Source organism: Acartia tonsa, chromosome 4 (genome assembly GCF_053477335.1).
Source record: "Acartia tonsa isolate MP-2025a chromosome 4, ASM5347733v1, whole genome shotgun sequence".
NCBI lineage: Eukaryota > Metazoa > Arthropoda > Copepoda > Calanoida > Acartiidae > Acartia > Acartia tonsa.
The window spans coordinates 1,540,465-1,560,178 of record NC_137263.1 but is presented as its reverse complement, the minus strand read 5'-3'; the positions used below and the strand labels follow the sequence as shown (position 1 = coordinate 1,560,178).

Below are 19,714 nucleotides of genomic sequence, written 5' to 3'. Positions count from 1 at the left end.
AAAAGTAAAAATTTTTAGTTTTTACCTGTCCAGGATCCACCTGGAGGCCTGCAGTACCTGAACCTCTGGAGCCCGATTTCAAATTTATCTTCAAATGAGTTAATACTATCCATAAAGTAGCAACTTTTGCTGAATAAGTTTTGTTCCAACTATAAAAGTAAAAATTTTTAGTTTTTACCTGTCCAGGATCCACCTGGAGGCCTGCAGTACCTGATCCTGGAGCCCGATTTCAAATTTTTCTTCAAATTGGTTAATACAATCCAAAAAGTAGCAACTTTGTTCAATAAGTTTTGTTCTAACTTTAATAGTAAAAATTTCAGTTTTTACCTGTCCAGAATTTACCTGGAGGCCTGCAGTACCTGTACCTGGAGCCCGATTTCAAATTTTTCTTCAAATTGGTTAATACCATCCATAAAGAAGCAACTTTTTTTCAATAAGTTTTGTTCTAACTTCAATAGTAAAAATTTCAGTTTTTACCTGTCCAGAATTTACCTGGAGGCCTGCAGTACCTGTACCTAGAGCCCGATTTCAAATTTTTCTTCAAATTGATTAATACTATCCAAAAAGTAGCAACTTTTGTTAAAAAGTTATGCTCTAACTTTAAAAGTGAAAATTTTTAGTTTTTACCTGTCCAGGATCCACCTGGAGGCCTGCAGTACCTGTACCTGGAGCCCAAATTCAAATTTTTCTTCAAATTGGTTAATACTATCTAAAAAGTAGCAACTTTTGTTAAATAAGTTATGCTCTAACTTTAAAAGTGAAAATTTTTAGTTTTTACCTGTCCAGGATCCACCTGGAGGCCTGCAGTACCTGTACCTGGAGCCCGATTTCAAATTTTTCTTCAAATTAGTTCATACCATCCATAAAGTAGCAACTTTTGTAAAATAAGTTTTGTTCTAACTATAAAATTTAAAATTTCAGTTTTTACCTGTCCAGAATTCACCTGGAGGCCTGCAGGACCTGAACCTGGAGGCTGATTTTTATTTTTTCTTCATATATGCTCATAACATCCCAAAAGATGCATATTTGGTTTAATAAGTTGATCTCTAACTCTTTAAACAAAATTTTTTTTTCATTTATACCTGTCCAGAAGTGACCTTCCAGCCTGCAGCACCTGTACCTGGAGACCTATCAAATTTTTTTTTAATTATAAGGAAAATACACCCAAAAACTAAACTTTTTCCCCAAATAACCTATCCTATAACTCCTAAGACAAAGCCTATAATCCCTGTTTACGCAAAAGTGTCAGATGTGCCCCCCCCCCTTGTTACTGAAATCGTCATGCTAAGACAATCTGAAATCAGTAGGACAATTCTATAATAAATTATTGTCCATAAATGTATAAAATCTTTGCTTTTATACCGTATGAGACTAATATAATGATTAACTATAAAAAAAAACTTAACTAATTATACGGTTTAGTGGATTTAAGTTTAGCTGTAATGTAAATTGTTTTTCTTGCATATAAATATTTATCATATTATCATATTAAATTACGCATTACTAATGCAAAATTTCCACGAATGCTATTTCGTAATCGTTCTTAAGATTATTGATTTTGATACGATTAGAATTAATATTATTTTTTTCCTATGAAATCGGGAAGGGGGGGACATTGGGCTGTTTATTGCACTAGTCCTCAAAGTTTTATAGTAACAGGTTCTTATTCGTTGAATTTAGGGTATTTTAATAAATTTTCATTGTCTGTTTCATTAAGTTCAGTTTACAAACTTATCAACCATTAATTGTAATCTACGTAAAGGGTAATTTTGTGTATCATGATTGGTGATGTGCATAATTTTATCGGCCATTGTCTTTTCAATTTAGATTCCTACCATGAAATGCTTGTTTTAGCATTGTAATGATCTAGTTGTTTGCTGGTAAAGTTTCTCTCATTTGTTGGCTTAGAAAACATTGCATATTTCAGTTAAATCTTGATTGGTTTTTATAAACTAGCAGTTTGTAAACTTTTTTCAAATGGGTAATTTTGTTTATCATTATTTGGGTATGTTTTGTACATCAATTTATTGCTGATTTTTAAAACTTAAAAAATGTTTTCTCGTATTCATTCGAATCCGGTGTATAGGAACCGGTTCTCATCCATACGAAAAAACTATGTCTAGCATCGTATTATATCCAGCTGTCTACGAAAATAGAAATGTACAATCATAAGATTAAAACTAGTTTTTTTAGCCGGTGACTTCGTCACCTCGGGGCTAAAAAAACTAGTTTTAATCTCATAATTGTACATTCTATATCCACGGAAAGCCGTTTATAATACGATGCGAGAAATAACTATTCTTAATGGGATCGTGGAAATGGCAGTACACAGACAAAAACACTGAAAGATTTTTGTATTTCTCCATTTTAGGAAAGCTTCAAATAGGCCAAAATATATTTTATGTTTTGAGATTGTTTTATGCTATTTTTCTGCCCCTTACCCTTAACTTTTATTTTAGTGATCACAGAAAAACAGGCTTCAATATATTATTTCTTAGATGTTGCACCAGATTTTCATGTAACCTGATAAAGTAATGCTTGCAACTGGCTAAGATAACGATACCCCATCAAATCCCTTTACCCCATTCCCTCCCCTCTAACTGCTTGAACGAATTGACCATTAAATGAGTTTCATATAAGCAACCTAAATTGACAATAACGTTTTATATATATCCAGAAGTAAGATATTTGCTCAAAGCGAAGCTACGCTCTTTTTAACATGTTTCAATTTATTCTGATTTAAAAATGTGTTAATTGATTAAAAATGATTAATGTGCATAAATAATGAAGTTAATGACACTTTGTTCCACATATTTATATCTGTTTTGTCTTAATCTGTCGATGTTGTCGAAAAATGTACATATGTTCTAAAAAGTTCTAGTACAGCAAATGCTCATGGGGAGGGGGGGGGGGGGGTAACAATGGGCTGTTTATTAGACTAGTCTTCAAAGTTTTATAATATTATATTCTTATGCGTTGGCTTAACAACTTAAAGGAGTTTCATTGAATTTTGATCGGTTGGTTCATTAAGTTGCATGTCCAAACGTTTCAACCACTAATAATCTGCAGATAGGGTAATTTTGTGTATCGTCATTAGGTATGTGGGGATCAGTTTATCGGCTATTGTCTTTTCCCTTTAGATCCCTGAGTAAAACCTTGTAAAACTTAAAAGTACAGAATATGAACTGTACAAAATCGGGCACCGAATTTGCTTATCGTCGTATTGACTTGTGTTTAGTAACACAGCTATTTTTATAAGTTTGGCATGTCTGTCCGTTGATAAATGCCGTACGTCACTCAAAAAATTTAAGAATATAGTTTCCACAAATCTGCACTGACATCATAAGAAGGGACAAATCAATGGTCCATAAACTGATGTACAATGTACGTACATCCTCAAGAACAATAGATGAAAATATTTCTTTTGAAGAAATTTTTTTTTTGTTGAAAAGCTTTTAGTCCAAAATATCTAGACAGTTTATGAAGCTGTTCTTGAGAAAACAAAGGTTGCATTGATTCCTTTTTTTTTAAAAAATGATTTTTGAAAAAAAAATTATTTTATACCTTTAGTTCAAAGTTAAATATTTGTTGCTTTGCTGCATAGAGAAATATTGTTCTTGTTATTTTTTTATTCCAGTTAAATTACTTGATAATCAAGTTCTTATACTAGTATAAAATACAAAGTCATGGCCTTAAAAAATCTTCTAATTCATTTTCATTGCAAGGTTTATTTTTTTCTCATTAATATTCTGTTCTGTTAGGACATCAGATTGTATTTCATACTGGTACCCAAATTTTTCTGAAATACGTTCTCATATGCATTGTAGGTTTACATGTTTGGGTTCTTTTAACTAAATCCTGATTGGTTTGTTCAAAGGTAGTTTTAAAACTTTTAACCAATAATTTAATCTACATAAGGGGTAATTATATTTATTATCATTGGGAATTAACATCTATTATAATTAATTTTCTTATACCTTAAGATCCCTGAATTTTAATGAAAAGAATGTGATTGTTTAGTAATTGGTAATTTTAACAAACATATGTATAGTCTCATATTTTAAGTATTGAACTTTTGACACACATTGAGGGAGGGGACATTGTGCTGTTCATTACACTAGTCCCCAAAGTTTTATTATTAGGTTTACTTATTTGTTGACTTAACCACTAATTGTAATCTACAGAAAGGGTAATTTTGTGTATATTCATTGGGGACGTACATAAATTTATCTTTCATTGCCTTATCCCTTTAGATCCCTGCTTGACACATCATAATCTTTCTTTCTTTCTTGCATTTCCTCTGTTGTTACTATAAGTAATCAGGTTCTAATCTAGATCAATAAGTTCTTTGTCATTGTATCTGTACTATTTCAGAGATAAAAAATATATTAAAATGAGATATTATCAACAATTGAATACCTATTTTATTTAATATTCAATTTGGTGAAATAAGCCAGTTTAAGCCAACCAATCAAGATGCAATAAAAGTACGCGAAGTTTTTAAACCAACGAATTAGAAACATGGTTATAAAACATTGAGTACCAGACACTTGTAATTTACAGTCCAGTGTCCCCTCCCTCCTGCTTAGTGTGGACATACTTACATTTAATTTTAAAGAATTGTTTATAGTTATAGAGATGCTTAATGGATATTCTTAATTGTGTCACGATACTTTTTTGTACGATTTTAAATATAAATATTTAAAGATTGATTTAATGAAAATTTGAATATACTTACATAATAAGTTTTTAACGGCATATATTGTTTCTTGCATATATGAACAAGTATTACAATATCCAATTAGGCGAAGATAGTTTTAGATTAAAGTATGAATTAGTTATGCTTTTAATATTATAGCCATAGTAAAAGTTTACAGAAATGGTGCCTTTTTAGTACTAGTTGTTTTGCCCTAGCCTCTAGGGGAGGGTGAAAAAGAGGTGTGGAAATTTCCTAAAACACACCCAAGACATCTATAAGGCTTCCTTAAAAAGTTCAATCCATTCAGACCATTAATTTCCGAGATCTTTAGCTTCACACTAAAGACTTAAGCTTTAGATAAAAAGACTTACTACTTATTTAATAGGATTAGGCTTCTTAAAAGAGTTAATTTCACTGACAAACAGACAGACTGCCTGCACTACTTGTTAAGAAGCTTCGATTTTTAATGTTCACTTTGTCCATAGTGTTAGGGTTTGTGTGTGTGTGTGTGTGTGTGTATGTTTGTATGTGTGTGTGTCCTGTATTATTATATGTTTAAGTGCGTCTCTTTGTTAAAAAAAAACAGGATGACAACATTCATTATAAACGTAATTATATTTTGAGATATATTTATATACAACGCTACGGTTTTACATTATTTCTAATCGTCCCAGGAATAATCAAAAACAAATCAAGTTAATAGTGAATTCTATTATAGAATATTTTATGTCAAAAAGTATTGAACTATCCTAAAGCTTATAATTTCATTAGCTACTGATCTTATTGAGTTTTACATTTTTTATCAATTTTCAAATACACATACTCTAGATGATAGGGGCTCAGTCAATAGTTTGCTGAAAGATTAATTTTAATGTCAAGTATCAAATCAATAGGACGATGTTAACATGCTTAAATTTAAGACACCTACTGACTCTATAGTTAGGACGAATTGATACGGAAAGGAGGGGGAAGTTTTCCTATTCGTTGGCTTAACAATTTTGGGGTGTTTAATTGATTTTGATTGCTTTGTTCATTAAGTGAAGTGTCCAAACGTTTCAACCACTAATTTCGTGTATAATTATTACAGATGTACATAAATTTATAGGCCATAGATCCTTGCGAATGTACTTGCCTTATATGTAGAAAAGCCTTGCTGTTTAAAATACACTCACAAACACACACACACAAACACCCAAAACTATGACCGCATATACTTAACAAAGAGAAAGGGTAGTATTTGGGGGAAGGGGGAGAAAATCCGGGAAGTAGAAATCCTAGATTTTTAAATGTTGATCTGATCAGTAACTACTTGGATTTCAGACAGACCGGACACAGAAACAGCTGATTGGTAAAAATGCGCGGGCTGGCAGCTATACTCGCGCTCACCCTCTGTGTGTCAACCATCAGCGCCATCTCATTCTTCGAGCTCGTTGTCGAGGCAAGGAATATCATAACATCATTATTGGACAGGGATTGGATAATGGATGATAAATTCATCTTATCCCATGTTTTTTTTTTCTTTTATTGGGGAGATATAGATTAATTTGAAAGTTTTTCTATTTTTGTAATTATTTCAATTAAAAAAAACATTTTAGAATTAATGATATTTTTATTGTTGTAAAAGATCTTTTCTTATGTAATATCATTTCTTGTCATTTAGTTGAATCTGATAACTTATTTTTACAAAAGCTTTTAAAACTATCTTGACACGGTATTTACAATCTTATTCTCGCCAAAACATTCTTCCTCTCTAGTTGAAAAGTACGTAATTCCGTCTTTGTTAAGTTTGTAAACGGCTTTTGTAATGGATTTATTATTACTTAGATCATACTCAAGATTTTTATGTACTATAATAAAGTGAACCTTGTAGCGGGCTAAAATAACAATCTCTCCTATCCCCCCCATTTCTCACTGTATAAATGATAGGGGATATAGCAAGCATGTATATTCTGAATCTATTTCTTTAGTTTTTTTATCTTTATATTTATCGAACTTATTCCTTTATTTTTTGGGGGGTGTAATTGTTGAGAGAAAGAAAAATTGTTTAAGAATAGAAAAAAAACAAAGAAATCGCAACCCCCCCCCCCCCCCCCCCCAATTTTTATCACACAAAGAAAATTTTAAATTAATGGAAACCCTAATTGATTGATATCCCTTTGTTAAGGTATATTATGTACTTGATATTTGAGATTTTGGGGGAGTTTAAACTTATTTGATAACAAAGAGAATGATATATATATATTCGCAATAATTTTTAACATATTGAGCAGCTGCATTAGAAGGATGTCATAACAAAGCTACAAATAGTTCTTTTTTAGTAGTAGTAAGCTTTTTTTGTAAGGGTCTCGTTAACCACTGAGTCTATATGGTTCTCCTTTACAGTGAAGCTTCTTATAGGTCTATGGTAGTGTTTATAACTATTTTGGGGAGAGTATGTCAACCCTATCAAGAAAAATCGCCATTAGAAAAAAATACAACTTTATTGCCACTAGAGGCTTCTGGGGACATATCCGCTAGTTTGGATATAATATTATAACAAATATTTATACCACACATATAGGGCAGCTGCTAATTGTCCACTTTTGCTTTTTAAAGCCATACTTCAGTCCTGGAATAAAATAGCAAATAAACGGAACCTTATTTTTTTTACAGCATATTATAAGTTATTAATTAACCAAAATAATCACTCATAAATGTATACAATTTAATTTAAAGAGTATTTATGAGAGAAAAATTTGATGAAACGAAAAAACACCATCCCTTTGACACCCTTTAAAAGATAGGCAGATGCATAAAATACAGAAAAAAGGGCAAAAACAACTTGTTTTTTTTTCAATTAAAGAGACTAAACGTTTAAAATCATTCTTTTTATGGTCTTTCTAGTATGGCTTTTAAACTGATTATTATCCGCTGGATTAGAACCGGTTCTAAACAATTCTGAAAGATCATGTATCGTATCTACTAAATCTATTTTTCCGAATATTAGAATAAAACTCATAAAATTAATACCAGCTTTGCTAACCTGGGCCTTCGGTTTTTTTGAGGCTAAAAAACTGTGTTGATCTTGTAACTTTTCATTTTGATTTTCAACTCTATAATACGAAATGAGAAATAACTATTATAATGATCACATGACCATTCCATGACCTAAATAATGATGTTATGATGACCGTGTGTTGTAACAGGAATGGGAGACCTGGAAGCTGACCCATGGCAAGGGGTATGACACCAAGACTGAGGACAACTTCAGGCTCAAGATCTTCATGGAGAACAAGGTTAGTTACGTTTTGCCGGGGATGGAGGGGACACTGGGCTGTTTATTAAACTAGTCCCCTAAGTTTTATAATAACGTTTCCTTATTCGTTGACATAACAACTTTGGGGGACACTAATTTAATTTTGATTGGTTGATTTATTAAGTTGAATGGCCAAACATTTAACCACTAATTGCACTTTACACAAGGGGTAGTTTTGTACATCGTTACTGGGAATGTTCATCAATTTATTGGCCATTTCTCATCAAATGCTTTGTTTATTTCACGGTTCCAAAAAAATAATATTATTTATTTCGCAGTTCATTTGTTTTCAGATTTCTTAATTTCAAACAAAGAATTATTAACATTATATTCCCCAGGCCAAGATTGAGCGTCACAACCGCAAGGCAGCCTCTGGTCACCACACCTACCAGCTCAAGATGAACCAGTACGGAGACATGCTCCACCACGAGTTCGTGGCCACCATGAATGGTTTCCAGGCATGTGATGGAGATACTTTCATATTTTAATAAATTATTCCTTACCAAACCTAATTTTGACAGTAGACAGACTGCTTTAAAATGGTTATTTATCGCATCGTATTATAGACAGTTTTCCATGAGTATTAATTAAAATGAAAAATTTTAAGATTTAAACCAGATTTGTTAACCGATGATAGATATACATAATTAAAATCACAAAACCTTATGCATGATTAATAATTATACATTCAAGTCTTTTGCATGACCGACAGACAGACGTCGGTCAGATGCTCATTGGTAAATAGAATCTTTACTGTGAAATACAGCTGTCAATTTTGAATAGCAACTTAGTAATTAACGCTTCCCTCTTCCCATTTCTTATATACGGACTGACAGACATTTATATTAACAGAAAAAAAAATATGAAAGTATCCCTCCCTGCTACAGATGCGTAAGAACCTGACCGGCCTGGGAGCTGGTATGCCCGCCATTGTCGGCGCCACCTTCCTGATGCCCGCCCATGTCGAGTCCCTGCCCACTAACGTGGATTGGCGCGAACACGGAGCTGTCACCCCCGTCAAGAACCAGGAAATTATTCTTTCCATTTCAGAGAAGCTTGGATTAACTTTTAAATAAGTATAACTTTTTTTCCAGTATGGCTTTGTAACCGATTGATATCCGCTGGATTAGAACCTGGTCTCAGCCAAAATGAAAAATCATTATAGCATCGAAAAGTTAATAAAGATTTTAGGATTAGTCTCAGTTTTGTTGGATTAGTTTTACATTTGGCACAATTTACCAAGTAGATATAGGTATAGATCTTTTTTATTTATTTGTACAAAAAAATAGCAGAAACCCTGAAATAAGTTTAATTGTGATGATGCCAGGGACAATGCGGTAGCTGCTGGAGTTTTTCCACCACTGGAGCCTTGGAGGCCATGAATTTCAGGTAATTCTTAAGATCTCTACTAAATTTGTTGATATTAATACTTAGTTATGTATAGAGGGGAAGGAGGACTCGGACTTCGAAAGAGTTACTCGCCTTTTTCTCTTAAAGTGTCTTGTCGAGCAGAGAATCCCTTATCCTTACCATTTAAAATGTATTCAAAGTAGGGGGTCGTGTATTTTTTTCTTCTTGTATTTGTGTTTTACTTCAGGGTCGGGTTAGGTTGTATTGGGTACAGCTTAACCCTTTTTAAGGCAATGTAAAAGAAATAAAAGTTTATTTACTATTGGGATTTCTTGGGCTTGTAAAAAAGTTAGGATGGGTCCTTACCCCCTGACTAAAATATTGTGGCTCGAAGTTTATTTGAATTGTTTTTCCAACAATTTCTATTGTGTGTTTTTTACAGAAAGACAGGTAAGCTGGTGAGCCTGTCCGAGCAGAACCTGATTGACTGCAGCAGGTCCTATGGTAACCAGGGATGCAACGGTGGCCTCATGGACAATGCCTTCCAATACATCAAGGTGAGATTTTCTCGGCTGCTATTAAATATAAACGGCTTTATGACTTTAGTCAATGAGCAATTATTTCCTAAATCTCTTTGTTCGTCTGTTAAACTATAACGTACATATTATTTCTCAAAGGGAAATGTTATTATCTCAGCTGCTATTTAAGACAAAGCATCTATTTTGTCCGTCTTTATGCTATGATTTAAGTATTATTTCAAAGTACCCAGTCAATATTATTTAGTCTGCTGTAAGACATAGGTTTCTGAAAGTTGTAAAACCATCCAGGGACCTAAAAAAAGCTTTCATGAAAAACTCAAACGGTTCAGTAGTTATCGATATCTTAATCTTCAGACAAAAACATTACTACTTTATATAAAGATGCTAACCCCCCCAAGCCCATGTAGGATATAAGTTGTAAAAAAACCTTCAAAGTTCAGGGGGTACAATTTTATAACACATAGGGTAGTGCAGGGTTAATGCGGTCATCGGGTCAATTCCGGTCAAACGACCAACATTTTTAAAACCGTTTTTTAACGGTTTGCGAGAGCTCTTTAGAAAAGCAAAGTTGTAGTTTTTTGCCTATACTTTCATTTCTTACTTCAGCAAATTTTTGTCAAATCACTCCTTCTATGATTTTTTTGCCCTCAAAAAGTTGCAAAAAATTTGCAAAAAAAAAATTTCAAAATAGGCCATGTTCAATCTAAAATTGTGAAAAAATGGTAAGTCCTATCGACCCCCGGGTTTTTGTAAAATGAAAGATATGGCATTCATTTATCGTTTGCAATTGGAGGCGTTGTTCTAACTTGATTTTTTCATAATTTTTTTTTCGTCTAAAAAAAATGGTCTATTCCGGTCACTTTTTTTACTTTTTTTTATTACTGTATTTATAACTGTATAATACCCTAATGTTTAATTTAGGTGATCTGGAAGCATAAACAACCTAAATGCATGACCTAAGCTTTAATCATTGCCTTGCCTGTTGTGTGATGTACATTACTAGTCATTTTACTGCTTGTATTATGTCATGTTTTGTTGCCTAAGCTTTTCAATTTGTAAAGACATTAAAAATTTTTCAGACACATTTTTATAGTAATGGGAAGAGTATATCACCCAAAGGAACGCCTTAAATATTTTCCTGAAGATGTATCAGCTGCATTGGCTCATGTAAGAAGGGGTATGTCTATTAGAAAGACTGCTAGAAGATTTAAAATTCCATATAAAACCCTTGCATCTTTTTCGTATAAGAGGGTGTTGCGCGGTTTGGATTTTTTATGTCAAATCGGCTAGTATTAAGCTAGAAAGGTGTTTAAGGTGTCTATAGAAAGCTCTTTGCATGTCCTAACAAAAACTCCCCAGGATATGGGTTCTATCTCCAAGATTTAGAGTACATATTCAAGATTTTGCATTTTCAAAATTCCTGTTGCATAAAATGTGTTGAAATATTAGAGTTAGACCCCATATCATTTCGAGTTAATTGTCAGGCATGTAATTTTGCATCTTTAGACACCTTAACCACCCTTGTAGGTCAATCCTAGCCAATTTGAGACAAGAAAAAATGTATCAAAAACTGCTGTCAAAACTGGCAGGATTTTTAAAATTAAAAATTTTTTGGGAAAAAATCACTTTTTTCAAGAAATTCCAAGACCTGCGAATCAGAAATTGCCTCTAATTTATGTATAAAGCTTACAAAAACCTAATCATATAATAAAAAGTATGATTTTTTTTTTAAAGTTTGCATGAAAAAAATTGATTTTTTTTTTGCGATTTTACCGACTTTTTTATAATGGGGAAAATGTGGTCAAAAAATTGTCTGATCTGCATGCGACTAGTACTGTTAGAAAGCTAATGACCTCAGCTTTCTACTCATAGTTTAAAATGTTAAAAAAAAATATTTTAAGTGGGTGTTCCCCCCCCCCCCCCCAAAGTCAACTGACCGAAATAGCCCCACCGGTGGGGTTATTCCGGTATAGGCCAACCGCCGCCCTTTAAACCGATTTTTGACCGACTTCTAGTTGCGAGATCTTAATGGGACCAAGACAGGCTTCTTCGTTATTGCCATATCGTTCATTTGCACTCTTAAAAACCGGAAAAAGTTTTTGGGAAGTATGTTTTTTTTTTTAAGTTGAAGCAAAAAATTGACCGGAATTACCCCGCACTACCCTACTTCTTTCTTATTATTAAGTCTATTAAAAGGATTTAAAATGCAAGAAAATCTATTTTTTTAAACTCTTATTTTATACATCTTAATTGCAACTGATGATCTATTTAATATTGAAACAATTGTCTTCCATTAATAAAAAGTTAAAGAAATAACCTGTGTTTATATATAATAATAATACTTTACATTGTAGGATAACGGTGGAATTGACACCGAGGAGTCTTACCCCTACGAGGGCGAGGATGACAAGTGCCGTTACAACCCCAAGAACAAGGGAGCCTATGACGTCGGATTTGTCGATGTTGAGTCAGGTGGGTGAATTTTTCATAATTAGGGTCAGCCCGTCCGTAAATAATCAAATCCTAAAACTGAAAGTATGTCCTTTTACTGTCCTTTACGCAATTTTGCAACAAATTTTTGTACAATTTTATTTAGACTTACAAATTAATGTTCTGCTTATTAAGTGCTGACACTCTGCAAGGGTTATTATTCGTTTTTCCTTCCTTCTGATTTTAGAGCTTCGCTTTTATGGATGTTGCATTCTTGTTAATTTTTATAGCAGTGAAGCTACCTTATGATTTGAAATGTCTGTCAGTCTGTCTCTAAGAAACAAAAGGGGAGAAACATAAATTTCTCAGTTGTAATTCAAGATAGACTTCCTACTGATTATTTTTGTGAAAATTCATTGTACCAATGAGCATATACTAAGAACATTAATTTATTAATTATTAATTTATTTTACTATTTTTATTTAAGGTGATGAGAAGGCTCTGAAGCACGCCATTGCCACCCAGGGACCTTGCAGCGTTGCCATCGATGCCAGCCACGAGTCATTCCAGTTCTACAGCCACGGAGTTTACAGGTACAGTGCAGTTAGATCGGTAGTTCTGTATAGTACACGTTAGCTACAGCTAGGTACAAGGGACAAGGATTCTGACAAATAATTCTAAGTGAAAATTTCTCCACAGCCCTCATCCCTTATTACTCCCCCCCCCCCTTCTTACCCACTTCCCTTGAGTTACATCAAAACTGGCGTGCTACAAAATATCTTTCGGCAATTTCAAATGGAATCAAAATGAATTCAATTGGTTGAATCTTTTAAACCTTTGACTTAAGCAACCAACCAATCATAATTCCATAAGTTAATAATAATTCCATAAGTTCCCAAAGTTGTTAATCCAACGAATAAGAAAAAGTTATTGTATAAATGTAATAAATAGCACCATGTCCCCTCCCTTCCTGCATTTTTCAATTAAAACAAAGAAGTACGATAGCTTAAGGATCGGACCTACCGCCTCGAGTGATTTATAGAGTAACTTTTCAACTAAAACTAAAATGGATATATTATTTCTTGGATCTTACATCAAATTTTTATGTTCCCTATTAAAATGAAACTTGCAGATGTCTAAACTAACGATTTCCACTTTCCATCCCTTTACCCCATCCCCTCCCCTCCTACTCGATAAACATACTGACCTAACTTTCCGTTAAAATATATCCATGTATGTTCTAAATCCATCAACAACAATTAATTTTTAGTGACGAAGAATGCAGCCCCGAGAACCTCGACCACGGCGTGTTGGCTGTCGGCTACGGTGTGGACGACAAGACCGGGGAGGCTTACTGGCTGGTCAAGAACAGCTGGGGCACCTCCTGGGGAGACCAGGGCTATGTCAGGATCGCCAGGAACAAGGGAAATATGTGCGGCGTCGCCAGCTCTGCTTCTTATCCTCTTGTTTAATTATCTATCTACCTTCATATCTTTCCTACTTATTTCAATTACATACCTACCTTATAAAAAAACACTTATCCCTAAATTCATTAATCTCCCTGTTGATTAAGAGCTTTCAAAAAGAATACTCATTCTCCTATTTAATTAAAAATTTAAGAATCTCATCATTTAAACTGTTTTGTCATCATTGCTTATTTAAACTTTTTTTTCAGCAATAACTTTCATAAAAAGTCTGGTGCCTTTTTTATATTTTTACACTTAATTACTGTACTTATTATAGCATTTTTTGTACTTTAATAGTAATACTTTTAATGAATTCTTTGTTAATGTAAAGAAAAAAACTTCCGATTTAAACAACACAATAATAAATGAGTGCGCAATATCCAGTAGAAAAACAAAATTGGGTTAGTGATAAATAAATATTATGGATCAAGAAAAAAATACGAAAATCCGTTTTAACGGTCAGCCGTTTGTCCGTTAGAAGCAGTTTAAAGTAACCAAAAATACTTTCAGTAAATTCGAAGGGAGGGAGGAGTCATTGGACTGTAAATGATACTGGTACCCAAAGTTTTTTAAACATATTCTTGCTGGCTTAAAACGTTGGTTACTTTTGTAAATCAAAATGGTTGGTTGACAACAATAAATCAAAAGAAGGGGTTTTAATGTTTTTATGGGGATGTGCTTTAGTTTATCATCCATGGTCTTATCCCTTCAGATCCCTGTAAATCCAACTTGATCCAATATTTATTTTTTATGAACACATATTTATTAATTCTGTGTTTATGTGGCTTAAACCTGATTTTTTACATATGTTTTAATAATCGCTCAAAAGTATGCACTCGATATAACAGCTTTTTTATTTTTCTTTGTATTATATTTATATATTAATAAACTTGATTTTCTTGTAGTTCAAATAAAATATTTATTTAATATGCATAATTGTGTTATTTATTTATTTTACTTCTTTAAAATTGTGTTTGGTATTAGATAAAAATAAAATTTAATCGATAGAGAATAAAAAATCTTTATATTTAAACATTAAAAAAGATGTTGCATTTTAGTTTAATACACGTAATGATTTTAGGTAACCTCTTTAAAGTTGGGAATTCTAAATAATATTTATATTTGCGTCTTGCTAAATATTAAAAAGAAAAAAATGATTATTAGGCTTCAAAAATGACAATTATCTAAAATAAAATAACGATATTTCAAACACATCTTTAAAATAAAAATGTTTAAAAATATTTTTTAACTTTTCAGAAAAAATCCGCAAAATTCTATAAAATGTTGCTAACAGACTTTAACTTTGGAGAAGAAGATGACAGTACAACCGCAGATTCTGCGGCTGAGGCGGCACGCAGCCGCCAACGCGTGGACTATGTGCCGCTAATGTGCGGCTCGGAAAACGATTTTGCGGACGATGTGAATGGGATAAAAGCGCGGGCAGATTTGTTGTTTTACAGAAAAGAATTTCCACAATGTTTAGAGTTATATAATAGGCATGTGTAGAAATTGATATATTATCACATGGATGTTGCACTATATCCACTAACTTTACCCCATCCACTCCCCTCTTACTGGATGAATATACTGACCAATAAATGCGGTCTATTTTAGTAAGCTAAATTGACGACAAATTTTCCTCGGTCAATAATATATCCAAGTATATCCATTTGTGTAGATTATTTAAAACCTAAATGTTTATTTTTAAAATTTTATTTTTAATCTCCCACTTTTCTAACAATAAAAGTAAGCTTAAATTTAAATTCCCAACCCATACATAAATACTGAAACAAACAGGCTGAAATGGTAGGTTTTTTATTACTTTGAAAATTATGTAAATCACATGAGTAAAATTTTTTAGTTCTCAATGAAGTTTTTTTTTTCAAATTGCATTAAACTTATTTTGTCCATTATAGGTATATTTTGTTTCATCAGGAATCTTAAGGGATAAGACACTTGAGTTTAAACTGATGTACATTCCTTTCCCCAATGATATTAAACATAATTACCACATTTTCATATAAATTCATTGGTGAAAAGTTTGGACACTGCTAGTTTAAACCAACAAATCAAGATTAACAACTCTTTAACACTACAAATGAGAGAACGTGATTAAAAAACTTTGGGTACTAGTTTAATTTACAGTCCCATGGCTCCTCCCTCCCCTTTCCTGATTTTTAGAAATATACTTATGTCTCTTAGTGACTTTAACACTTCAGCGGTTAGTGTGATCCTTCGCTACACATACCTACAGACAGACATCCTGTTACTTCAATTTAAGAATATTTATTAATTTCTTCACATGTTTTTAAACAAATAGATTGTTGTCAAACAAGGCTGTGAAAGGTGCAACTGTGCGGAGAGATATTTTAGAATCAAAATCCAGGGCCCTACTTGCTATGGAAGATTTTAATCAAGCTTCTGCTATTGCTGATCAGGAATGATATAATTATTTTTATTTTAGTTCAGTTTATTTAATTTATATGCAAAATGCATTTAAAATTACAATTAGAAATTTCAATTAGAAATTTCAACAAAAAAATAGTTTTTCAATTTAGAACATGAATCTTAGTGGATAAGACAATGAACAATATATTGATGTACAGTACAGTATACCTCAGAAAGTTAGAAATAAATATTTGTCCTTCTAGGAATATTTTCTCTTTTGAGATTGGTGGTACACTCCCTCCAAAATAATAATAAACAATCTCTGGATCTATGAGAAGCTTTAATATAAAGGAGAACCTTATCGGATCAGCGGTTAACGAGATCTTTCACTACAGTATACCCTTTATCTTTATTTTTTATTTTATAAAGTTTTGTGAACTTTTTTAGGAAATATTTAATTAGTACCTAAGTAATATTGACTTCCAGTAAAATTGTATTAACTTTTTAAAAATTAAATATCATCTTCTACAAAGATTCTTGCGACGACACCTGACCACGATGACTTCAGAATAGTGGCTCTTGCTCTCAAAGTTGATATTCTACAACATCAACTCAAGACATTGGAAAATTCTGGAGAATCTTCACAAGAAAACAAGAATGATGTTGATCATTGTAAAAGGTTGCAGTTTATCATTTGTTATAAATTAAACAAATATTCTTTTTCTTGTTAACAAGGATGACAACTTCAATAAAAGCGAAGCTCTGAAACGGTTTGACAAACGAACATTAACACTTGGATAGTGTCAGAACTCAATAAGCAGAATATAAATAAAAGTTAAACAAAATTTTTTAAAAAGGGGGGGGGGTTTTAATGCAACCATCTCGTAATCAATGTATAAATGGCACTTAAAATTCGAATTTTGATCTGAAATTTTGCATGAGTAATCCTTGGTAGGTCTATTTTCCCTAAATCGAAAAAAAATTTAAAAAGTAACGGCTAACGGCTCAACCGTTTAGCCGTTTTTTGGCTATTTTTAGGGCAAATCTGTCATAAATTACGTAGAAATCAACTTTTTGAAACATATTTTTGCTTTAAATCATGTGAAATGATACAAAAAAACATTTTTTAGATTTATAATACCAGCAACTACCGGCTAGAACTGTTTGAAAACGTTTTGGATCGGAAAAGAGCATTATGTGGAGAGAGGTTTCGTGATGGATTTCGCTTGAAAATACCCAACAAATGGCTATACGGATGAGCCGCCAGCCGTTAGTCGCTACTTTTCCAACTTTTTGTTCGATTTAGGGAAAATAGACCTACCAAGGATTACTCATGCAAAATTCCAGATCAAAATTCGAATTCTAAGTGCCATTTATACATTGATTACGAGATGGTTGCATTAAAAACCCCCCCCTTTGTTGCAAAAATGATTAAATACAGGGTACTTTTTAAGGACATACCTACTTACATTTTTATGACTTGATTATAGAGATGATTGTTTATCTTTTATTTAATTAATTAATTCTTTTTTTATTTAGATACCTTATGATGAGTGTTATGAGAGTTTTGGACATGCATTCCAGTCTTGCTAGATATTGGATTATACTAGCTATACTATATACCAACATATTAAATATTAGGTATTATCCATCCTATTGTATGAAGTAGTAAGGTTATTTTTGTGTAGCTTTATTTAGATTTCGATGACTACTAAATTGCGATTGAATTCTCCATTAAAGGGAAGATTTACATGTGTTCTGGGATGGTTTTAGGCTATTTTAGTTTTAGATTCAAGTAATAGGATGGTTTTAGACTATTTTTCTGCCCTTCTCCTCCGTTCTTATATCTTAATCGATTTTGATAATATTTTGATATTTTTTGTTTAAGTTTTCTAGACAAGTTGTTATTGGGTTTGAATGTTTTTTTCACTTTTTTCATTTCAAAAGAAATAAGTTTTAATGAAAACTAATCTTACTATTAGATTTGCCATGGGATGTCTATTGAAAGCCAAAGAAAATAGTTCTCATATTGTGGACTTTGGAATTGATAAAAATATTCAAGAACTCAAAGACAAATATCCAGGTAATGATATCTAGTTGGTGAAGTGGTGAACTTTGAGTTTTCATGATTATGGGGTAAAGATGTATTTGGTATTAAATCAAAGTCCTGAATAATTATCAGTATTTTAATATTTCTAATCAGAGCTTCTCTACATTACATAATCTCAGGGGACATTGGGCTATAAATTACACTAGTCCCCAAAGTTTATAATAATTTTTTCTTATTCGTTGGCTTAACAACTATGAATTTTAATTGGTCGGTTTATTAAGTTGAGTGTCAAAACTTTTCAACCTCTAATTATAATACAATTTTGTGTTTCATCATCGGAGATGTACTTCAATTTCTCGGCCATTGTCTATCCCTTTAGATCCCTGCATTGATCTGGTTTATGTACTGCAGGTCTACAAACTAGAATTTTACAATCCATCCTTTATAAAAATCCATTAACCATCACTCTGAGCTACTAAATCTTTTTAGATTATGATTTTGATGAGAGTTTATCAACTAATAATGAAAAACCAAGTACTGAAAGTAAAGATGAAGAAAGCCAGGAAGAATTTACAGATTTAGGTAAAATAGATGAGAAAGATACAATTACTCTCTTTTATAAGCAAAGATACTCTTTAATTCCTAATGACCGTCTGTCCGCCCGTCTGCTATGTTCTGGCGAAAAGCTTTTTTTCTCATTGACTATTCAAGGTAAATGGCTAATTTTTTATGAAGTATTCTTTACAATACCAATAAGAAATGTATTCATTTCTTAATTTAATTTGTCCATTAGTTTGTCGGTTATGCTTTTCTATAGGAAAAACTATAATTTTTCGGATGCTACTGAAATAATGGGTATAGTTCATTTCGTGAAAAAGCCTCTTAAGTGGTGTTTTGTCGTATTTTCACAGTAGCTTTTGATAGGTTATTTTAGGTTAGGTTAGGTGATTGTCCCGCAGGGTTAGAGCCCTCCGCAGGGGCTAGAAATAGGAGAAAATCTACTGTGAAAATACGACGAAACGTCCCTTAAGAGGCGTTGTCACAAAAGGGACTATACCCGAAATAATTACACATATCTAGTATGGAATTTTAACCCATCTTTTTTTTTTCAGGAAGATCTGTAAGGATGAAAGCCATTGAAGAAACCTTGGCAAAATCTTCACAAATATCAAATAGCAGTTGTACAGATATTAATGAACAAAATAATCAACAGCAATATATAACAGCTTTTGAACAAAAATGGTTTGGATCCTCTTCCTAAACAATAATAATTTTGTTATGTTCAATTTTTATTTGTCAACATTAAAAATAATTAAAATAATTGATCTAGGTAATATATTTGTCACATTTTTATTTTAACTTACCTGCCTAGTAAAAATTTTTTTATTGATATATTAGCAATTTTATTTCAGAAATATACCTAGGTATTATGAATTTATTTTTTAAGAGAAATTAAATTTATGAAGTTATTTGGACCTATCTACCCCCAAAAATTTC

The 19,714-nt window shown here is 32.3% G+C and overlaps 2 protein-coding genes across 2 annotated transcripts; both read left to right on the top strand.

The window, feature by feature from the left end:
* Positions 1-5,979: 5,979 nt before the first annotated feature.
* CtsL1 (cathepsin L) lies at positions 5,980-14,715 on the top strand. The gene is made up of 9 exons (XM_080155611.1): positions 5,980-6,137; positions 7,885-7,974; positions 8,333-8,452; positions 8,882-9,023; positions 9,323-9,383; positions 9,787-9,901; positions 12,238-12,355; positions 12,801-12,906; positions 13,584-14,715. Exons 1-9 carry the CDS (start codon positions 6,054-6,056, stop codon positions 13,783-13,785), a joined length of 1,038 nt encoding a protein of 345 aa, XP_080011737.1. The 5' UTR covers positions 5,980-6,053; the 3' UTR covers positions 13,786-14,715.
* Positions 14,716-15,040: 325 nt separating this feature from the next.
* LOC145315627 (uncharacterized) lies at positions 15,041-19,649 on the top strand. Its single transcript, XM_080155612.1, has 7 exons — positions 15,041-15,275; positions 16,100-16,217; positions 16,701-16,846; positions 17,707-17,808; positions 18,150-18,250; positions 18,707-18,799; positions 19,330-19,649. The coding sequence occupies exons 1-7, from the start codon at positions 15,061-15,063 to the stop codon at positions 19,476-19,478; spliced, it is 924 nt and encodes a 307-aa protein (XP_080011738.1). The 5' UTR covers positions 15,041-15,060; the 3' UTR covers positions 19,479-19,649.
* Positions 19,650-19,714: the final 65 nt, after the last annotated feature.

Coding starts and splice junctions, on each gene's coding strand:
- CtsL1 (XM_080155611.1), top strand. CDS start 6,054: ATGCGCGGGCTGGCAGCTATACTCGCGCTCACCCTCTGTGTGTCAACC. Junction 7,975..8,332: donor AGATCTTCATGGAGAACAAG/GTTAGTTACGTT, acceptor TATATTCCCCAG/GCCAAGATTGAGCGTCACAA. Junction 9,902..12,237: donor ATGCCTTCCAATACATCAAG/GTGAGATTTTCT, acceptor TTTACATTGTAG/GATAACGGTGGAATTGACAC.
- LOC145315627 (XM_080155612.1), top strand. CDS start 15,061: ATGTTGCTAACAGACTTTAACTTTGGAGAAGAAGATGACAGTACAACC. Junction 15,276..16,099: donor TGTTTAGAGTTATATAATAG/GCATGTGTAGAA, acceptor TTAAACAAATAG/ATTGTTGTCAAACAAGGCTG. Junction 16,218..16,700: donor CTTCTGCTATTGCTGATCAG/GAATGATATAAT, acceptor TCTTCTACAAAG/ATTCTTGCGACGACACCTGA.